The sequence below is a fragment of the Budorcas taxicolor genome, chromosome 5 (genome assembly GCF_023091745.1).
Source record: "Budorcas taxicolor isolate Tak-1 chromosome 5, Takin1.1, whole genome shotgun sequence".
NCBI lineage: Eukaryota > Metazoa > Chordata > Mammalia > Artiodactyla > Bovidae > Budorcas > Budorcas taxicolor.
Genome location: NC_068914.1, coordinates 75,987,044 through 76,006,079, shown reverse-complemented (window position 1 = coordinate 76,006,079; position 19,036 = coordinate 75,987,044). Strand labels below are relative to the sequence as shown.

General features: G+C 42.2%; 1 protein-coding gene and 1 pseudogene across 1 annotated transcript; one reads left to right on the top strand and one right to left on the bottom strand.

Moving 5' to 3' along the window:
- Positions 1–1,933: 1,933 nt before the first annotated feature.
- Positions 1,934–6,161, top strand: LOC128048103 (olfactory receptor 8S1-like; annotated as a pseudogene).
- A 9,115-nt stretch (positions 6,162–15,276) lies between these two features.
- LALBA (lactalbumin alpha) lies at positions 15,277–17,068 on the bottom strand. Its single transcript, XM_052641122.1, has 4 exons — positions 16,936–17,068; positions 16,450–16,608; positions 15,899–15,974; positions 15,277–15,391 (listed from the first exon to the last, which is right to left on the bottom strand). Exons 1-4 carry the CDS (start codon positions 17,066–17,068, stop codon positions 15,331–15,333), a joined length of 429 nt encoding a protein of 142 aa, XP_052497082.1. The 3' UTR covers positions 15,277–15,330.
- Positions 17,069–19,036: the final 1,968 nt, after the last annotated feature.

The window sequence follows — 19,036 nt, the reverse complement described above, 5'->3', positions numbered from 1 at the left end:
ATACCTGAGGCAATAAAAGAAGGAAAATAAAAAATATATATCAGTTCTCGTTTTATATCTTTTAATATTATCTTTCTATAATCAAATATTATTTAAAATATAATAAAGAGAGAAAGAAAGGAAGGAGAGAGGGAAGAAGGGAAGGAATTCCAAGATTTACAACTAAGAAACCTTAGAACTCTGTATTTTAATCTTTAGAAATAATTGGCATAGACAAGTACCTCTTAGATAATGCAACTCACTGAAAAAAAGTAATACAGGGAAGGAATTGTGGCCCTGGAGAATTCATACAGATCAGAGCAGGCCTCCTGCTTAATGGACTCCCCAGGGACTGCCAACACTCTCCAAGGCCTAGCACTGAGCTCAAGTCCCTCTGGCCATTGTTATATTGGAGGCTGAGTCAAGAAATTTTTCTGCTGGACAGAAGGACTATAGGGATATTTCCTTGCTCAAAAACTCCACCTCTGCATCTTCTAAAAGAAAGACAAAGTTGAGGAAAGCCCACCAAGTCCTAGCCATATCTCTGGCTTTTGCTGGTTAGAAAGGATGCCATTTAGGTATCCTCTACTGAAAGCATCTCTTGTTGGCTGAAAGAGACCCGGTGAAGAAAACTGCCCTTCTCATTCAACTCCATCTTCTTCTAAAACTATCCACTCTGGGAGCTTGTGAGTGTACAAGCCATAAATAGTAACTACATCCTCATTCATCACCCTCCTGCGTTACCCTCTCAGGGGAGAGGGGTGACCATGCTATATTCCTTTGCTCTACAAGACACCCTCTAACTTTTTATTTTATCAGGTGTTCTGTACAGTCTTTTCCTTTGCTTTTTTTCCCCTTTCCCATCTCCGTTATGCACAGAAGGTGGTCCAATTTGACTTGGCTTCATCCAAATCCCTAATACCAACTCAGAGAATAGCATGGTCTTCGTGGGTTCTAATGTTAAGTCCTGATGTTATAGTGCCAACAGTGGATATTATCAACTCACAGAAGCCCTCGAGTAACTGATGTGCACAGCCCTTGCCTCCCATTTAAGGGCTTCCTCTTGCCTGGCTTCCATGAAACCAGACTACTCCTGTGCCAGTTCTACTTGTGTTGACACAGAAAAGGAGAGGGTTTCCGTTTAGTAACAGAGAAACCCAAGGAATGTTGTCCCCAAATTTTTTTTTAATATTTATTATTGTTTATTTATTTGGCTGCACTGGGTCTCAGTTGCAGCAAGCAGGATCTTCAACCTTTGTTTTGTGACATTCCAGATCTTTAGTTGGAGCATGTGGGATCTAGTTCCCTTGAATAGGGGTTGAACCCAGGCTGCCTGCATTGGGATTGCTGAGTCTTGGCCACTAGACCTTAGAATTTCTAAGCTGGAATGGATTTTAGAACCCATTTGTTTTTCCCAGAGCTTTTTTCTTAATGAGAAACCCAAGGGAATTATTCATGAACTTACAGTGACACAGAAAGGTCTTGCGGCATCTCCTGCTGTCACAATACCTCTAGCAATCATTCAAACACGCATCATGGACTGTCAGCAGGATGGTCGGCCAACATCTTTATGGCTTATTCACTATGTCAGGGAGCCTTCCTGTGGTTTGAACTCCATTCTTTTTGGAACCAAGAACAGGGTGCTCTGGAGGCTGTTTACAATTCCCTTCCTTTCCTTCTCCAGTCTGAATAGTCTCTTTTCTCCTTCCTTTCTGAGTTTGATTCTCTACATCTTCCATCCCACTATCTCCACCTTAGCCAATAAACCAATAGATTATTGCCTTGAGCTGGGAAAGGTTGATGAGGTCTGACATGGCAAGGTTGCCTCTGCTACACGACCTGTCCAGGGTCAGTCCTGAAGCTGACACCTCATCCCCAGCCGTGCTCTGAGACTCATAACACGTTGGAGATTTCTTTCTGTTCTTGTCCTTCTAAAGGGAAACTCCAATGTTCCATGAAAGTTGGGAACACAACCACAGTCACTTTCTCTATTCTCCAAGAACTATCCAATAACACTCACATTCAGGTAGTACTATTTGTAACATTCCTGGTGATTTACCTCCTGACCCTCACAGGGAACCTGCTGATGCTGCTGGTGATCAGGACTGATTCCCACCTCCACACCCCCATGAACTTCTTCCTCAGTCACCTCTCCTTCCTGGATGCTTTCTATGCCTCAGTCATTGTGCCTAAGCTGATAGAGAACCTGCTTTCCAAGTGGAAGACTATCTCCTTCCTTGAGTGTTTCACCCAGATCTCCTTGGTCATATTTTCAGGGGGCACTGAAACCTGCCTCCTTTCAGTCATGGCCTGTGATCAGTTCCAGGCTGTGTGCCGCCCGCTGCTGTATGTGGGGACTATGAACAAGAAGGTGTGTGCTGGCCTGGCGGGAGCCTCCTGCGCCATAGGAATGGGGACTGGCCTGCTTAACACCATCCTCCTGGCTCAGCAGCACTTCTGTGGCCCCAACCTTGTCCCCAGTTTGGCCTGCAGGTTTCCTCCAGCGCTCCTGACCCTGTTCTGACCCCTGTTCTGACCCCTCCATGAGCGTTGCCTCTGCTCCGACTACCATAATGGTCCTGGGCCTCGGCACCTTTGTCCTAGTGCCGCTTTCTTATACCTGTATCAAGACAGCCCTGGGGATCAACTCTGCCACAGGTTGGGACGAGATCTTCTCTATCTGCTCATCTCATTTTATTGTGATCTCCATCCTCATGAACATTAAGGTATATCATTGCTGAACCTTTGAATATAATGTACAATATGTTCCACTCTAAAGTAACCTTGGTCTATAGATCAGAACATTGCAAAGTAGCAGGAAAAAAATTTTATTGGAACTCAAAAGGCCTGGGCTTCATTTCCACCTCTGCTGTGGACTAGATCTGTGAATTATTTTTTTAAAAAGCCATTTTATTTCTGAGATTTCAATTGTCTAACTCTGAAAAATAAGCTTACACAAAGACTGAAGTTTTTCTTGTTTCCATTAAACTGTGATTTCAGTTCAGTTCAGTCGCTCAGTCGTGTCCAACTCTTTGCAACCCCATGAATCTCAGCACACCAGGCCTCCCTGTCCATCACCAACTCCCGGAGTTCACCCAAACCCATATTCATCGAGTCGGTGATGCCATCCAGCCATCTCATCCTCTGTTGTCCCCTTCTCCTCCTGCCCCCAATCCCTCCCAGCATCAGAGTCTTTTCCAATGAGTCTACTCTTCACATGAGGTGGCCAAAGTACTGGAGTTTCAGCTTTAGCATCATTCCTTCCAAAGAACACCCAGGGCTGATCTCCTTTAGAGTGAACTGGTTGGATCTCCTTGCAGTCCATGGGACTCTCAAGAGTCTTCTCCAACACCACAGTTCAAAAACATCAATTCTTCGGCGCTCAGCTTTCTTCACAGTCCAACTCTCACATCCATACATGACCACTGGAAAAACCATAGCCTTGACCAGATGGACCTTTGTCGGCAAAGTAATGTCTCTGCTTTTGAATATGCTATCTAGGTTGGTCATAACTTTCCTTCCAAGGAGTAAGCATCTTTTAATTTCATGGCTGCAATCACCATCTATAGTGATTTTGGAGCCCCAAAAAATAAAGTCTGACATTGTTTTCACTGTTTTCCTATCTATTTGCCATGAAGTGATGGGACCAGATGCCATGATCTTCATTTTCTGAATATTGAGATTTAAGCCAACTTTTTCACTCTCCGCTTTCACTTTCATCAAGAGGCTTTTTAGTTCCTCTTCACTTTCTGCCATAAGGGTGGTGTCATCTGCATATCTGAGGTTATTGATATTTCTCCTGGCAATCTTGATTCCAGCTTGTGCTTCTTCCAGCCCAGTGTTTCTCATGATGTACTCTGCATGTAAGTTAAATAAGCAGGGTGCCAATATACAGTCTTGACATACTCCTTTTCCTATTTGGAACCAGTCTGTTGTTCCATGTCCAGTTCTAACTGTTGCTTCCTGACCTGCATATAGGTTTCTCAAGAGGCAGGTCAGGTGGTCTGGTATTCCCATCTCTTTCAGAATTTTCCACAGTTTATTGTGATCCACACATTCAAAGGCTTTGGCATAGTCAATAAAGCAGAAATAGATGTTTTTTTTTGGTACTCTTGCTTTTTCGATGATCCAGCGGAAGTTGGCAATTTGATCTCTGGTTTCTCTGCCTTTTCTAGAACCAGCTTGAACATCTGGAAGTTCACGGTTCACGTATTGCTGAAGCCTGGCTTGGAGAATTTTGAGCATTCTTTGGGAGTCATCAAAAGGGAAAATGAAAGTCTTTAGTAGACTTTTATTCAGTGTTGGACAAAAAAATTAAATACATCATCCTTAAAACATGCCATTTCTCTTTCCTACTAGAAGATGATGTCTCCAAAGCTTATTTGTACTGTAGCTATTGATTAGCTAGTTACTATACTACAGCTGCTTTACACAATCAAGATCAGTTTTAGTATGTGTCACACCACAAGATAAACATTAACCTCATTTTCCAAAAGAATACTGAGTTTCAGGAGTTACCAGGTACCTTACAAAAGCTGCCAGAACAAGCTAGGAATGGAGCCAAAATATAAACTAAGGCTCACTGACTTGGAACCTCAAGCTCTTTTCTACCGTGTTTCTCTCAGACATAAACAGCTCTAGTTGATGGGTCCTTGCTCCCAGGAAACAGAGTAACTAATGGCCTGTGCTCTCTACTAGTGAACTGGAGATGTATTTGTACAAATTGAGAACTTTCCTCACCTGGTTGTTACTTGGCAAGAAGTAAGGGGTGGGAAATGATAAGGTTCAGGAGAGCTCACCTGTCCTGAAGACAAAACTCTTCAGCTCTCTTTTTCTCAATTTCCTCGTTTGCCATAAGGAGAATGATAAGACTTCTTCCAACCACTTCACAAAAACATTAGGGGGGATAAATTTAAAAAGAAAAATGACTAAAATGATTATCTTTTTTAACCAAGTACATAAAACCCACAAAGATCATTCCAGTGATAATGACACAATTGCAAAAATAAAATTTGAATGCTTCTTTCAAAAATACTCACAATGACACTTAACAATGTACACCCACGAGGAGAAGACAATGGCACCCCACTCCAGCACTCTTGCCTGGAAAATCCCATGGACAGATGAGCCTGGTAGGCTACAGTCCCTGGGGTCACTAAGAGTAGGACATGACTGAGCGACTTCACTTTCACTTTTCACTTTCATGCCTTGGAGAAGGAAATGGCAACCCACTCCAGTGTTCTTGCCTGGAGAATCCCAGGGACGGGGGAGCCTGGTGGGCTGCCATCTATGGGGTCGCATGGAGTTGGACACGACTGAAGCAGCTTAGCAGCAGCAGCAGCAACATACACCCACAATTTTAATCTTACTATTTTGGATTCATATCTCATGCTAGATACATTTGTATCTTTCACTTTATTTACAAAGCTTGGCTTCTTTCCCAAGCCAAAGACAAATGTGCTAAAAATGACAAAATTTTGGTCCACTAAGCATTATAAAAATAATGGGCTGTGACTCTGAGGTAATTGCTAGAGCCATGAATGGTAGGGAAAAAATGACAACTTTATTAGACTATCATATAGTTTTGTTAGAAACGATCATCACAAGATAAGAACATGCAGTTGTATATATAGGGAAAAGAAGAGGCAAAAATCCTCAGATTATCATCATAACTACTAAGGAAAGATGCTTTGAAAACTGTGAAGTGCTACAGAAATGCATGACTTTTTTTTTAAGTTTTATTCTAACCTGTAGCACTTAATATGCTGCAGACCTCCCTTTTTCTCCAGGGCAGTTCCTCCAGTGTCTTACATATGATCACTCATGTATGGAGGCATTTGAAAGCAGAAATGACTGACTTCTCACTGATAATAGTCATTTCTAGATGCTTCTACCACTGATAGCTGACAGCCCTGAGGACCATCCTTGCAGAATCTGGGACAGGATGGACCCTGACTGACCAACAGCATTGTGGCTTTTGTCTGGACCTCATTTTATTCCTTTGTGCAATTCCCTTCAAGGTACAGGACTCCAGCTTCCGGCTCAGTCCTGGAGCAAGTCCTATCCTTACAGTACAGTATGGTGACCCCACTACTGGACCCCCTGTCTACAGTCTGAAGAACCAGGAAGTGAAGGCAGCTCTAAGGAGGATGCTGGCCAGGAAGCCTAGGCTTACCTTTTAAGCCAGGCTCTACTGCCTCCTCATAATAGGAGGATAATAGCAGGAAAAGTCATGAGAAAGAAGAGGAGACAGAAAGACTTTGCTCCTAATTTATCTCAGCATGAATTCTTCTCCACAACAGAAGTCTTTGTTTGTCTGATCCCTGTGCCCTCCTCCAGTCAAGCAAGATGGGGAAACCTCTTGAGAACTAATGGCACCCATCCACAGGGGACCCAGTCACTGCACAAGAAAATCTTTTAATAGATATATGGAGGATCTTTGAAAAACTAAAAACTAAAAACATATGACCCAGCTATTCTACTTCTGGGAGTATATCCAAAGTAAATGAAAACATTAACTCAAAAAGATATCTACAACCCCCCATGTTCATAGGAGCATTATCTACAATAGCCAACACATGGAAAGATCCTATGTTTTCTTAATGGATGAATGGATAAAGAAGGCATGGATAAAGCCATGGAATATTATTCAGCCATAAAAACGAGGTAATTCTACCATTCCTGATAACATGGATTGACATTGAAAACATTACGCTGAGTGAAATGTCAGACAAATGCAATATGATCTCCCTTATTTGCAGAACATGGGGAAAAATCAAACTCATAGAAAACAAATGGTCATCAGAGGCAGAGGGGTGGGAAGAAGGGGGTTTGGAGGAAGGTGATCATAAGGTAAAATTTCCAGCGTAACATAAGTACCAGGGAAGTGATGCACAATATGATGACTCTAGTTAACACCATTGTATGATATATAGGAAATCTGTTAAGAGAGTAAATATTAGGGATTTACATCACTAGGAGTAAAGTTTTCCCTTTTTTTACTTGTTATTTTTATAAGATAATTTATTTTTTTAGAGATATATTTGAGACACATTGAGAACTATAGCCCAGAAGACAACCTCTCAGATAACTCTGAGAAACTGCTCCATTGAACCATTATTTTTTGCACAGCCATTTACATTATCAGAACACAAAACATACATCACATGTGACAAGGGTGTATTCCATCCAGTTTCCAAAAGACACAGGTTAAGTATATAGACAGAGAGACAGCAGTGTTAACAGGGAAGAGTCTGTTTTGATTCTTCCATGCTATATCTGTTTCTTTGGCCACTTTGATTATTATAATCACACATAACGGCCGGCCTCAGAAAATCCTGCCCCTCAACCTGACTGTTTAGCTAAAGTGCCTTTGTTCAGAACTCTGTCCACCTTAGATGACAGGAAGGAAGAAATTAATACACGTCCCTGCTGAGGCTTGCCAATCTAGGAGGTACTTACAAGGTTAAATGGCTTTTTTAATCTGTTTCCTCATCTCCCCCCATCTCTGATCCATAAAAGAACTTGGCATCCAGACCCCAGCAATATGGTTATTTTGAGACATTATTCTACCAAGACATCCTCTTGGTCAGCCAGCTTTCTGAATGAAGTTGTATTCCTTTCCTTAACACCTCATCTCTCAGATTCATTGGCCTATTGTGCAGCGAGCAGAGCAAGCTTGGACTCTTTTTAACAGCAGGAACCTAATGTCTAGGAATGGAACACAGTCTTTCAGGGAATGTTAACATGGATGTCATGAGAATGGAGTTTCTTTATCCCTGTCTTCAAAACAGACATCCTTTACCTTAATGATTGAAGCAGACATACAGTACATGTTTACAAGCTGTTCAGGCTCACACAAAATTCAGGCTGAACCATGTAAGAGCCAAAATGACTTCCTCATACCTCAATGTGTGAAAATTTTCTCCATCAGAGGGAACTTCCAGGATTTTCTCAATTAGGAGTTTTGAGATGAAGAATATTAACTGAACCTCTTGCAATATTTATTTATCTATGTATATCCAACCATCCTGCTCTACACTTTGTACTTATACAGATTTATACAGTAATGTATGTCAACTGTCTCTCCAATAATCTTGGGGGGGGGGGGGAATAAAGAATATCTTCACAGCTCTACCAGCCATTTCCACAACTATTGCTTTTCTTTTTCATTTCTTGCCCTTTTGACCTGCCCCCTTTTGCCCCTCCCTCAATCTTTTACTTTTGTCTATGCACAAAGTAGAAATCTGACCACTAGCAAATTTACCACTTCATTTTGGAAGAGTCCCATCTTAGTACTGAGACCCAGCTCCTCCTTTGTTCCCATATCAAATACTGCCTGACGAAATCTAGAGGTCCAGAGTAACTTGGAAAGAAATGAAAATCAGTGTATCTCCTCCTGTCTTTGTCCTTAGCTATCAACACCTAAAGTAGAACATAGCAAATAGCAAATCCTCAGTAACTATTTGTTGATTATGGAGTGAGTGATGGAATGAATGGTGGATCTGTCTGAGAAGTCCTGTCTCTTACATGATCCTAGGAAACAGAAGGAACTATCCACATTTAAAGTGTAAGTCTTGGAAAACAGAAGACAGAGCTGTGATATTTAGCAATCACACAGAAACACAGGACTTAAAAGGTCTTATAGAGTTCTGGCTCCTCACATCCATTTTAAACAAGGAACTAATATTCAGAAAATTAATATACACTGAAGTTGAAGTTTAAAATCAACACGTTCACCTAAATAAATAAATAAAATTTTTAAATAAAGTGTAAGCCTTGAGAGCAAAACCCAGGCTAACAGATTCTGTATCCCCAGTGTCTAGTATGTCCTATCACTTAATTGACTCTCAATTAGTGTGCAAAATAAAGAAGAATGAATGAGATTGAAGGGAGTGAGAGAAGGAACATATGAAAAAAATCAGTTAATTTTGTCCAGTAAAATTCCTGCCTTCACGACAATATAGACGTCAGAGAAAAGTAGCATGCAGGAGAGATCAGGACAGAAAGGGAGAAAAAAGACCATATTTTGGGACGCCAACCTGGGTCATCCTCACAGAGCTCACTGAATTATGTGCAGTCTGGCCACCCTGGCCTGAGTATAAGAAAAAAAAAAAAGCTGAGCATAAAAACTGCCACACACCTGAGCCCAGACCACTTCAGATATCTGTCTGCTTCAAGATCTGTTCCACAGGATAGAAAACCCAGAAATAAGCCCATGCACCTATGGCCAATTAATCTATGACAAAGGAGGCAAGACTACACAATGGTGGAAAGACAGTCTCTTCAACAAATTGTGCTGGGGAAACTGGACAGCCACATGTAAAAAAAAATAAATTAAATTAAATTATTCTTTAACTCCATACACAAGAATAAGCTCAAAATGGATTAAAGAGCTAAGAGTGAGACCAGATACAATTAAACTCTTGGAGGAAAACACAGGCAGAACACTCTCCGACATAAATCAGAGCAACAGCTTTTTTGACCCATCTCCTGGAATAACAGAAATAACAACAAAAATACACAAATGGGACCTACTTAAACTCAAAAGGTTTTGCACAGCAAATAAAACAATAAACAAAACAAAAAGACCACTCACAGATTGAGAGAAAATATTTGCAAATAATGTGACTAATAATGGATGAATTTCTAAAATGTACAAACAGCTTATGATGCTCAGCAGCATCAAACAAATAGCTCACTCAAAAAATGGGCAGAAGACCTGAATTGACATTTCTCCAAAGAGGACATACAGATGGCCAACAGGTACGTGAAAAGATGTTCAATGTTGCTAGTTAGTAGAGAAATGCAAATTAAAACTACAATGACATATCACCTCACACTGGTCGGAATGGCTATCGCCAAAAAATCCACAAACAACAAATGCTGGAGACGGTGGAGAGAAAAGGGAAACCTCCTTCACTGTTGGTGGGAATATAAATCAGTACAGCCACTAGGAAACACAGTATGGAGGTTCCTTAAAAACTAAAAACAGAGCTACCATATGACCCTGCAATCCCACTCCTGGGCATATACCATGAGAAAAACATCATCCAAAAAGATGCATGCGCCCCGGTGTTTACCGCGGCACTGTTTGCAATGGCCCAGACATGGAGCCAACATGGATGTCCCCATCAGAGGAGTGGATAAAGAGGATGTGGTATATATATACAATGGAACATTACTCAGGCATCAAATAGAATGAAACAATGCTGTGCGCAACAACATGGGTGGGTCTAGAGAGTGTCATACTGAGTGAAGTAGGTCAGACAGAGAAAGAGAAATATCATATGACATCCCTTATATATGGACTCTAAAAAAAATGATACAAACCAGAAAGAGATTCACAGACTTAGAAAACAAACTTACAGTTGCTCAGGGGGAAGGGATAGTTAGGGAGTTTGGGGAGGTCATGTACACACTGCTATATTCAAAATGGATGACCAACAAGGAGCTATTATATAGCACGTGGAACTGTACTCAATGTTATGTGCCAGCCTGGATGGAAGCGGGGTTTGGGGGAGAATGGATGCATGTGTATGTATAGCTGAGTCCCTTCACTGCTCACCTGAAACTACCACAACATTGCTAATCGGCTATACCTGAATACAAAATAAAAAGTCTAAAATTGGGGGGAAAAAAGACTTGTTCCAGGCCTAGAGGAAGAAGCAGTAGTTGGAGAATGCAGAACAAATGGCTCAGCTGCCACCCCATCTCCCACTCAACTCTAAAGAGAGTTCTCAGAAAGAGAACAACAGCAGTTGCTCTACTCTAAGGCTGACAAGCCTGCAGCAGTGAAGACCACTTCCACGCAGGCTCCCTGGTTTCTATCTATTCTCAGTCTGTTGCGCCTAGGCTAAGATCCTCTCTGCAATTGTCAATTTCCTTTGGCAAAGCCCTTGAAAATCATGGTCTCATATACAGTACAGTCACAAGTGAAATTTCCAAGATGAAAATATTTCTCTATAGGATGAAGGCCAGGGATATGGAACTAAATGAAACAGTCCCAACTATAGTTAAATTTCTGGTCTACCCATCTGATGGAGCGGGTCCTTCACCTTTTCCAGACAAATTTAACTCAGATGACCATTATATCTACTACTGTGGGGAAGAATTGCTTAGAAGAAATGGAGTAGCCATCATAGGCAACAAAAGAGTCCAAAATGCAGAACTTGGATGCAATCTCAAAAACGACAGAATGATCTCTGTTCATTTCCAAGGCAAACCATTCAATATCACGGTAATCCAAGTCTGTGCCCCTACCAATAATGCTGAAGAAGCTGAGGTTTAGTGGTTCTATGAAGACCTACAAGACCTTTTAGAATTAACACCCCAAAAAGATGTTCTTTTCATTATAGGGGACTGGAATGCAAAAGTAGGAAATCAAGAAACACCAGGAGTAAAAGGCAAATTTGGCCTTGGCATACAGAATGAAGCAGGGCAAAGGATAATAGAGTTTTGCAAAGAGAATGCACTGTTCATAACAAACACCCTCTTCCAGCAACACAAGAGAAGACTCTACACATGGACATCACCAGATGGCCAATAGAGAAATCAGACTGATCATATTCTTTGCAGCCAAAGATGGAGAAGCTCTATCAGTTCAGTTCAGTTCAGTCACTCAGTCGTGTCCAACTCTTTGTGACCCCATGAATCGCAGCATGCCAGGCCTCCCTGTCCATCACCATCTCCCGGAGTTCACTCAAACTCACATCTATCGAGTCCATGACGCCATCCAGCCATCTCATCCTGGGTCGTCCCCTTCTCCTCCTGCCCCCGATCTCTCCCAGCATCAGAGTCTTTTCCAATGAGTCAACTCTTCACAGGAGGTGTCCAAAGTACTGGAGCTTCAGCTTTAGCATCATTCCCTTCAAAGAAATCCCAGGGTTGATCTCCTTCAGAATGGACTGGTTGGATTTCCTTGCAGTCCAAGGGACCCTCAAAAGTCTTCTCCAACACCACAGTTCAATCGCATCAATTCTTCGGCACTCAGCTTTCTATACAGTCAGCAAAAACAAGACTGGGAGCTGACTGTGGCTCAGATCATGAACTCCTTACTGCCAAATTCAGACTTAAATTGAAGAAAGTGGGAAAAATCACTAGACCATTCAGGTATGACCTAAATCAAATCCCTTATGATTATACAGTGGAAGTGAGAAGTAGATTTAAGGGACTAGATCTGAAAGACAGAGTGCCTGATGAACTATGAACGGAGGTTTGTGACACTGTACAGGAGACAGGGATCAAGACCATCCCCAAGAATAAGAAATGCAAAAAGGCAAAATGGCTGTCTGAGGAAGCCTTACAAATAGCTGTGAAAAGCAAAGGAGAAAAGGAAAGATATAAGCATCTGAATGCAGAGTTACAAAGAATAGCAAGGAGAGACAAGAAAGCCTTCCTCAGTGATCAGTGCAAAGAAATAGAGGAAAACAATAGAATGGGAAAGACTAGAGATCTCTTCAAGAAAATTAGAGATACCAAGGGAACATTTCATGCAAAGATGGGCACAATAAAGGACAGAAATGGTTTGGACCTAACAGAAGCAGAAGATATTAAGAAGAGGTGGCAAGAATACACAGAAGAACTGTACAAAAAAGCTCTTCACAACCCAGATAATCACGATGGTGTGATCACTCACCTAGAGCCAGACATCCTGGAATGAGAAGTGAAGTGGGCCTTAGGAAGCATCACTACGAACAAAGCTAGTAGAAGTGATGGAATTCCAGTTGAGCTATTTCAAATCCTGAAAGATAATGCTGTGAAAGTGCTGCACTCAATATGCCAGCAAATTTGGAAAACTCAGCAGTAGCCACAGGACTGTAAAAGGTCAGTTTTCATTCCAGTCCCAAAGAAAAGCATGCCAAAGAATGCTCAAACTACCGCACAATTGCACTCATCTCACCTGCTAGTGAAGTAATGCTCAAAATTCTCCAAGCCAGGCTTCAGCAATACGTGAACCATGAACTTCCAGATGTTCAAGCTGGTTTTAGAAAAAGCAGAGGAACCAGAGATCAAATGGCCAACATCTGCTGGATCATGGAAAGAGCAAGAGAGTTCCAGAAAAACATCTATTTCTGCTTTATTGACTATGCCAAAGCCTTTGACTGTGTGGATCACAATAAACTGTGGAAAATTCTGAGAGAGATGGGAATACCAGACCACCTGACCTGCCTCTTGAGAAACCTATATGCAGATCAGGAAGCAACAGTTAGAACTGGACATGGAACAACTGATTGGTTCCAAATAGGAAAAGGAGTACGTCAAGGCTGTATATTGTGTATATTGTGGTTGTATACTGCTTATTTAACTTATATGCAGAGTACATCATGAGAAACGCTGGGCTGAAAGAACCACAAGCTGGAATCATGGGTGCTGGGAGAAATACCAATAACCTCAGATATGCAGATGACACCACCCTTATGGCAGAAAGTGAAGAAGAACTAAAGAACCTCTTGATGAAAGTGAAAGTGGAGAGTGAAAAAGTTGGCTTACAGTTCAACATTCAGAAAACTAAGATCATGGCATCTGGTCCCATCACTTCATGGCAAATAGATGGGTAAACAATGGAAACAGTGAGAGATTTTACTTTTGAGGGCTCAAAATCACTGCAGATGGTGACTGCAGCCATGAAATTAAAAATCGCTTACTCCTTGGAAGGAAAGTTATGACCAACCTAGATAGCATATTAAAAAGCAGTGACATTACTTTGTCAACAAAGATCTGTCTAGTCAAGGCTATGGTTTTCCCAGTAGTCATGTATGGATGTTAGAGTTGGACTGTGAAGAAAGCTGAGCACTGAAAAATTGATGCTTTTGAACTGTGGCATTGGAGAAGACTCTTGAGAGTCCCTTGGACTGCAAGGAGATCCAACCAGTCCATCCTAAAGGAGATCAGCCCTGGGTGTTCATTAGAAGGGCTGATGTTGAAGCTGAAACTCCAATACTTCGGCCACCTGATAAAAAGAGCTGACTCGTTTGAAAAGACCCTGATGCTGGGGAAGATTGAGGGCAGGAGGAGAAGGGGACGATAGAGGATGAGATAGTTGGATGGCATCACCGACTCAATGGACATGAGTTTGGATGAACTCTGGGAGTTGATGATGGGCAGGCAGACCTGGCATGCTGCAGTTCATGGGGTTGCAAAGAGTTGGACACAACTGAGTGACTGAACTGAAGAGAACTGATGCCTTCCTGAGACTGTAACTGAAGCAAATAATAAGGAGATGTGTGAGTTTGGTTGGTGGAATGGTCATTCAATCCTGCCCTCCCACATACCACTGTGAACAGCGATTATTCTAAAACCTTGTAGACTTGAGGAAAGCATTTTGTCCCATAATTAGGGAAGGAATAGCATGCAGTACCCCTGGGAGGTGTGTCACATTGTGTTCAAATTCAGACTAAAATCATATGATGAATACCAAGTTATTTCCTGAGAGTTTGTTTTCGTAAGTGTAAGAGAGGGGTGTCCTGTTCACTGCTCGACAGGGCCTATAAGTCTCTAAACAGATTATGGCAGCTTCATTTGGGAGCTTCTAGTCTCTGAGACAAGGCAAATATGGTCTGAATGCCAAAAGCCCCAGTGGATATAGAGGTAAGAGGAGGGAATTAGAAGATATTGACAGTTTTCTAACCTCTCTAATGATACTTATGACACTATATCTTGTATTATGTTGCTGTTGTTGTTGCTGTTCAGTTACTAAGTCATGTCTGAGTCTTTGTGACCCCATGGACTGCAGCTCACCAGGCCTCCCTGTCCCTCACCGTCTCCCAGTGTTTGCCCAAGTCCAGGTCCATTGAATCTTGTATTATAATTATTTATTAATGTTTGTATTATACTAGTTGAGGTTAGAGATGCTTTTAGTCAACTTTAGATCGCCTCCATAGTTCTCTGAATTATGCTAGGTGATCAATAAAACTCTGTTGAATTGAATTAATACAGAAAGTAATCTCCATCTTTGAGTTGTTATAAGTTCAGTCTTTCTCTCCTCCTTAGTAGAGATGAAGGTGTCTGTGACCCACGGCCAGGTCTACCTACTCACCCTATTTCCTCCCTCTCCCACCAGGAAGAAAATACAGCCAGCCACTCAGAATCAGGCCTTTTATTCAGGACAGAAGTGGAATATGCACTGTTGCATTAAAAGTGCTATCAGGGGCACCGAACAAGGGTGAAATGTCCCGAGCACCATTCACGCATCCCTGGAGATTAGTCCTTACATGTCCATTGTCACTACAGGGCCCAGGGCTCAGAGACGAGTTAGCTTCAAGGGGGTACAAAGAAGCAAAACGAGGTAGCCAAGGGGCAGAGGAGTTCCAGGAACAGAAAGAGGACAGAAGCAGCAAAGACAGCAGGTGTTCACAACTTCTCACAGAGCCACTGATCCAGCTTCTCAGAACAGAGTGCTTTATGGGCCAACCTGATCATGAAGAAGGAGACAAGGCAAATTGACTGACAGGATCTTGGTTAGATTTACATCTAGCTTTATCCCCAGGAAGGCTGAGGCGGAAGATTGCGGGTGAAAATTACAGACAGACTTTCCTAGCCACATGGCTAGAGATACTGAGCCACTTAGTGGAGTAAGGTCCATTTTCTAAAACTCCAAGAAAATTGTGGGACAGTGGTACAAAGGGTGTGCCTTAGGATGTAAGACTGAACAAGTAGAATTAGATGTTCAAGTCCTGGTGAAGGAAATCCTGGATCTCAGCCCTTTATTAGGGAACTCTAGGTAGGAAAATTGCTAACGGGAGTGAAGTAAAGTGAAGCTTCAAAATTGGAAACCTGAGTCTGCTTGATGATTTTTGGTTTTAAGATTACATTCTAGCTTAAAAGACCAGGAAATAGAGAGAACGGAGTATAGTGCTGGGGCGAAAGGACTGAGAAGAAAGAGGGGAAAGATTAAGTGAAAAATAGAGAGGTGACTCACCAGTAGTTAATTCCTACTTTATCCAGAATCTTCTTGGCACACACAATGTCATCAGTAAGATCATCATCCAGGAACTCTGGCAGGAGTTACAGGTGGAAAAAAATGAGAGAGCTAAGTATTACCCAGCAGGGTAATGAATTTCCCTCTTCCCTGGTTTTCTCTGAACTAGAGGCTTATGCCTGTTGCCTTTTAGATGAGAAATTTAATACAGTAATGCCTATCCCTAGGTAAGGACTCCCTTCTCTTCTCTGGGGCAGCTCCTTAGGAATTATCAACTTCATCAACCAACTTAGTCTGAAAATACAGGGTATTATACATCAAGATCCCCAAACAGCTCAGGTCACCTACCCATGAACTTTAAGAAACTGTCTGGGGATTTGGTGTTAATGAAAAATTCTAAGAGCCTCTTACTCGGTATTATCAAGTCCCACAGTTAATTTGGAGGCCAAGGCAGTGAAGCCAGAGGTGTGTTTCACACCATAAAAAAGGAGGTTATCCCAGGAGTAGGTTTAAAAAAAAACACAGGAACAGGGTAAAAAGACGTCACTCACTGTCACAGGAGATGTTACAGATGTTCCTTGAGTGAGGGTTCTGGTCATCTTTGCACCAAATTTTATTATTTATCTGGAAGAGTCCATATTCTGTGCTGTCATTGTTTTGTACTATGGCTTGTGTGTCATAACCACTGGTATGAAATGCGGTACAGACCCCTGAAAGAAAGACGAAAAAGAGAATTCACAAGGATGTTCATGTATAGCATAAATGAGGACCTGTATTCCCAGACAGAAAAAGGCTCTGCAACCAATCTCCAAATATGGCAGACCACAGAGTATCTTGATAAGGTGAAAAGAGTTCCAAAGGATCAGACAACGGGAAAAAGGAGAGATACATAAATAAATGTAATAAAAGAGTAAACAAATAAGAGAATTGTTCGATAATTTAATTAAAAGTAGAGGGGGAAAAAGAGGATGAAGAGAATGGAGGGAAAGAGTGAAGAGGATGAATTATGGGACAAAGCAAAATAGCAGGGAACTCACATTCAGGCAAACTGACACCTCCGTAGTCCTTCAAGTCTTTCAGCTTCTGAAACACCTCACATTTTGTTAATTGTTCAGCCTGGGTGGCATGGAATAGGATGCCTATCAGGAGCAGAGAGACAAAGGACATCATTTTGGTTACCCCCCAAGATCCTGAAATGGGGTCACCACACTGCTTACCTCCTTTTATTTGTGGAAAAAGCCTCAGGGGCCCTGGCATCAAGCCTTACATCCAGGAAGAGGAGGACGAGAGAGGCCAGTCAAACCAACAAAGAAACATTGAGCCTGCTAGCTTCCTTCAGTAATTTCACCCCACTTTTCCTTTCCTCCCCAGAATCTCTAGACCATACTAGGAATTGTTACCTGCCCAAAGAGTGTTACAAACATGATCCTGTTTCCCATTTGGCTTTATTTATGTTGTTTCTGGTAGTGCTGGTTCTAGGAAGCAAGATGTGCCCAACCTACTTCGGGAACAAAGGGGGCCTCAGGGGTAATACAAGTGAAGCAATCAGAAAATGCACAAAGGGTCCATGGTCAACTCCTCCTTCCCCTTAGAGACATATAGAATATGTGAAAGGACTGTACATCATCATATGTCATGGTCCCAGAATCAGAGCTGACACTGGCCCACTCAACCCAGGCATGAAACAAAAGAAGTGTCCCTTGATATCTTGGTTCCTGGTTGAGTGGTCAGGAACAGAAATAGAATATGACCACAGAGACTGAGAATCACATATAACTTGGATCCAGAGACTTTCTATTTCACAAAAATGGAGAACTTGAAAAGTGTGTATGACAGTATCTAGCTACCCTCTGAGCTGCTATCAGCCTCCCCATCCCCAACCACCAATACCACTAAAGAGCCAGATACCACATTGTAAATCTAAAACTAACAACTTGCAATAAATGTGTTCATAAATATATAAGCTTGTAGACAGCCACAGAGTAGACCACAGAAGGTTAAAAAAGAGTGACTCAACCTTTTTGGGAAAGGTGGGAAAACTGGACTTTAAGCACTTTAATATCAGAGTAGTATACACCTGGTAGTTCAGCTGGTGAAGAATCCACCTGAAGTGCAGGAGACCCCAGTTCAATTCCTGGGATGGGAAGATCCCCTGGAAAAGGAATAGGCTACCCACTCCAGTATTCTGGTGGCTCAGATGGTAAAGAATCTTTCTGCAATGCAGGAGACCTGGGTTCAATCCCTGGGTGGGGAATCCCCTGGAGGAGGGCGTGGCAACCCACTCCAGTATTCTTGCCTGGAGAATCCCCATGGACAGAGCAGCCTGGTGGGCTACAGTTCCTGGGTCACAAAGAGTCAGACACAGCTGAGCAACTAAGCACAGCACAGCACAGTATACACCTGTGAGGTGAAGGGAAGGGAAGTCGCTCAGTCATGTCCGACTCTTTGTGATCCCATGGACTGTAGCTTACAAGGCTCTTCTGTCCATGGAATTTTCCAGGCAAGAGTACTGGAGTGGGTTGCCATTTCCTTCTCCAGGGGATCTTCCCGAGCCAGGAATCGAACCGAGATTGCCCACATTGCAGGCAGACACTTTACCGTCTGAGCCACCAGGGAACCCCCACAGTATACACCTAGAGCTTATAAAACAAGATTCTGAACCTGAGCTTTAAGATCAGTGTCCTGGAGCATACAGAGTTTAGGATACTAGTTCTAAATTGTTCCTTCAAATTGCTGGCATCAAGCTTCATGCTATGGTACCAATAGCTGTTAGCTTCTTGTATGCCAAGGTTTATTCTCTCTACCTCAGTCTCTAAAACCTGATTGGGTACCCATCCTAAGTAAATAATTTAAGGGTTCCAACCTGAAGATATTCTAAACTTTTATATCCTACAACTCTTCAGAATCAGGGCAAACTCTTCTTCTGTTTTATCCTATATTCTGTACCATGGGTTATCACTATCAGTTCAGTTCAGTCACTCAGTAGCGTCCAACTCTTTGCAACCCCATGGACTGCAGCATGCCAGGCTTCCCTGCCCATTACCAACTCCTGGAGCTTGCTTAAACTCATGTCCATTGAGTTGGTGATTCCATCCAACTCTTCCATCCTCTGTCATCCCTTCTCCTCCTGCCTTCAAT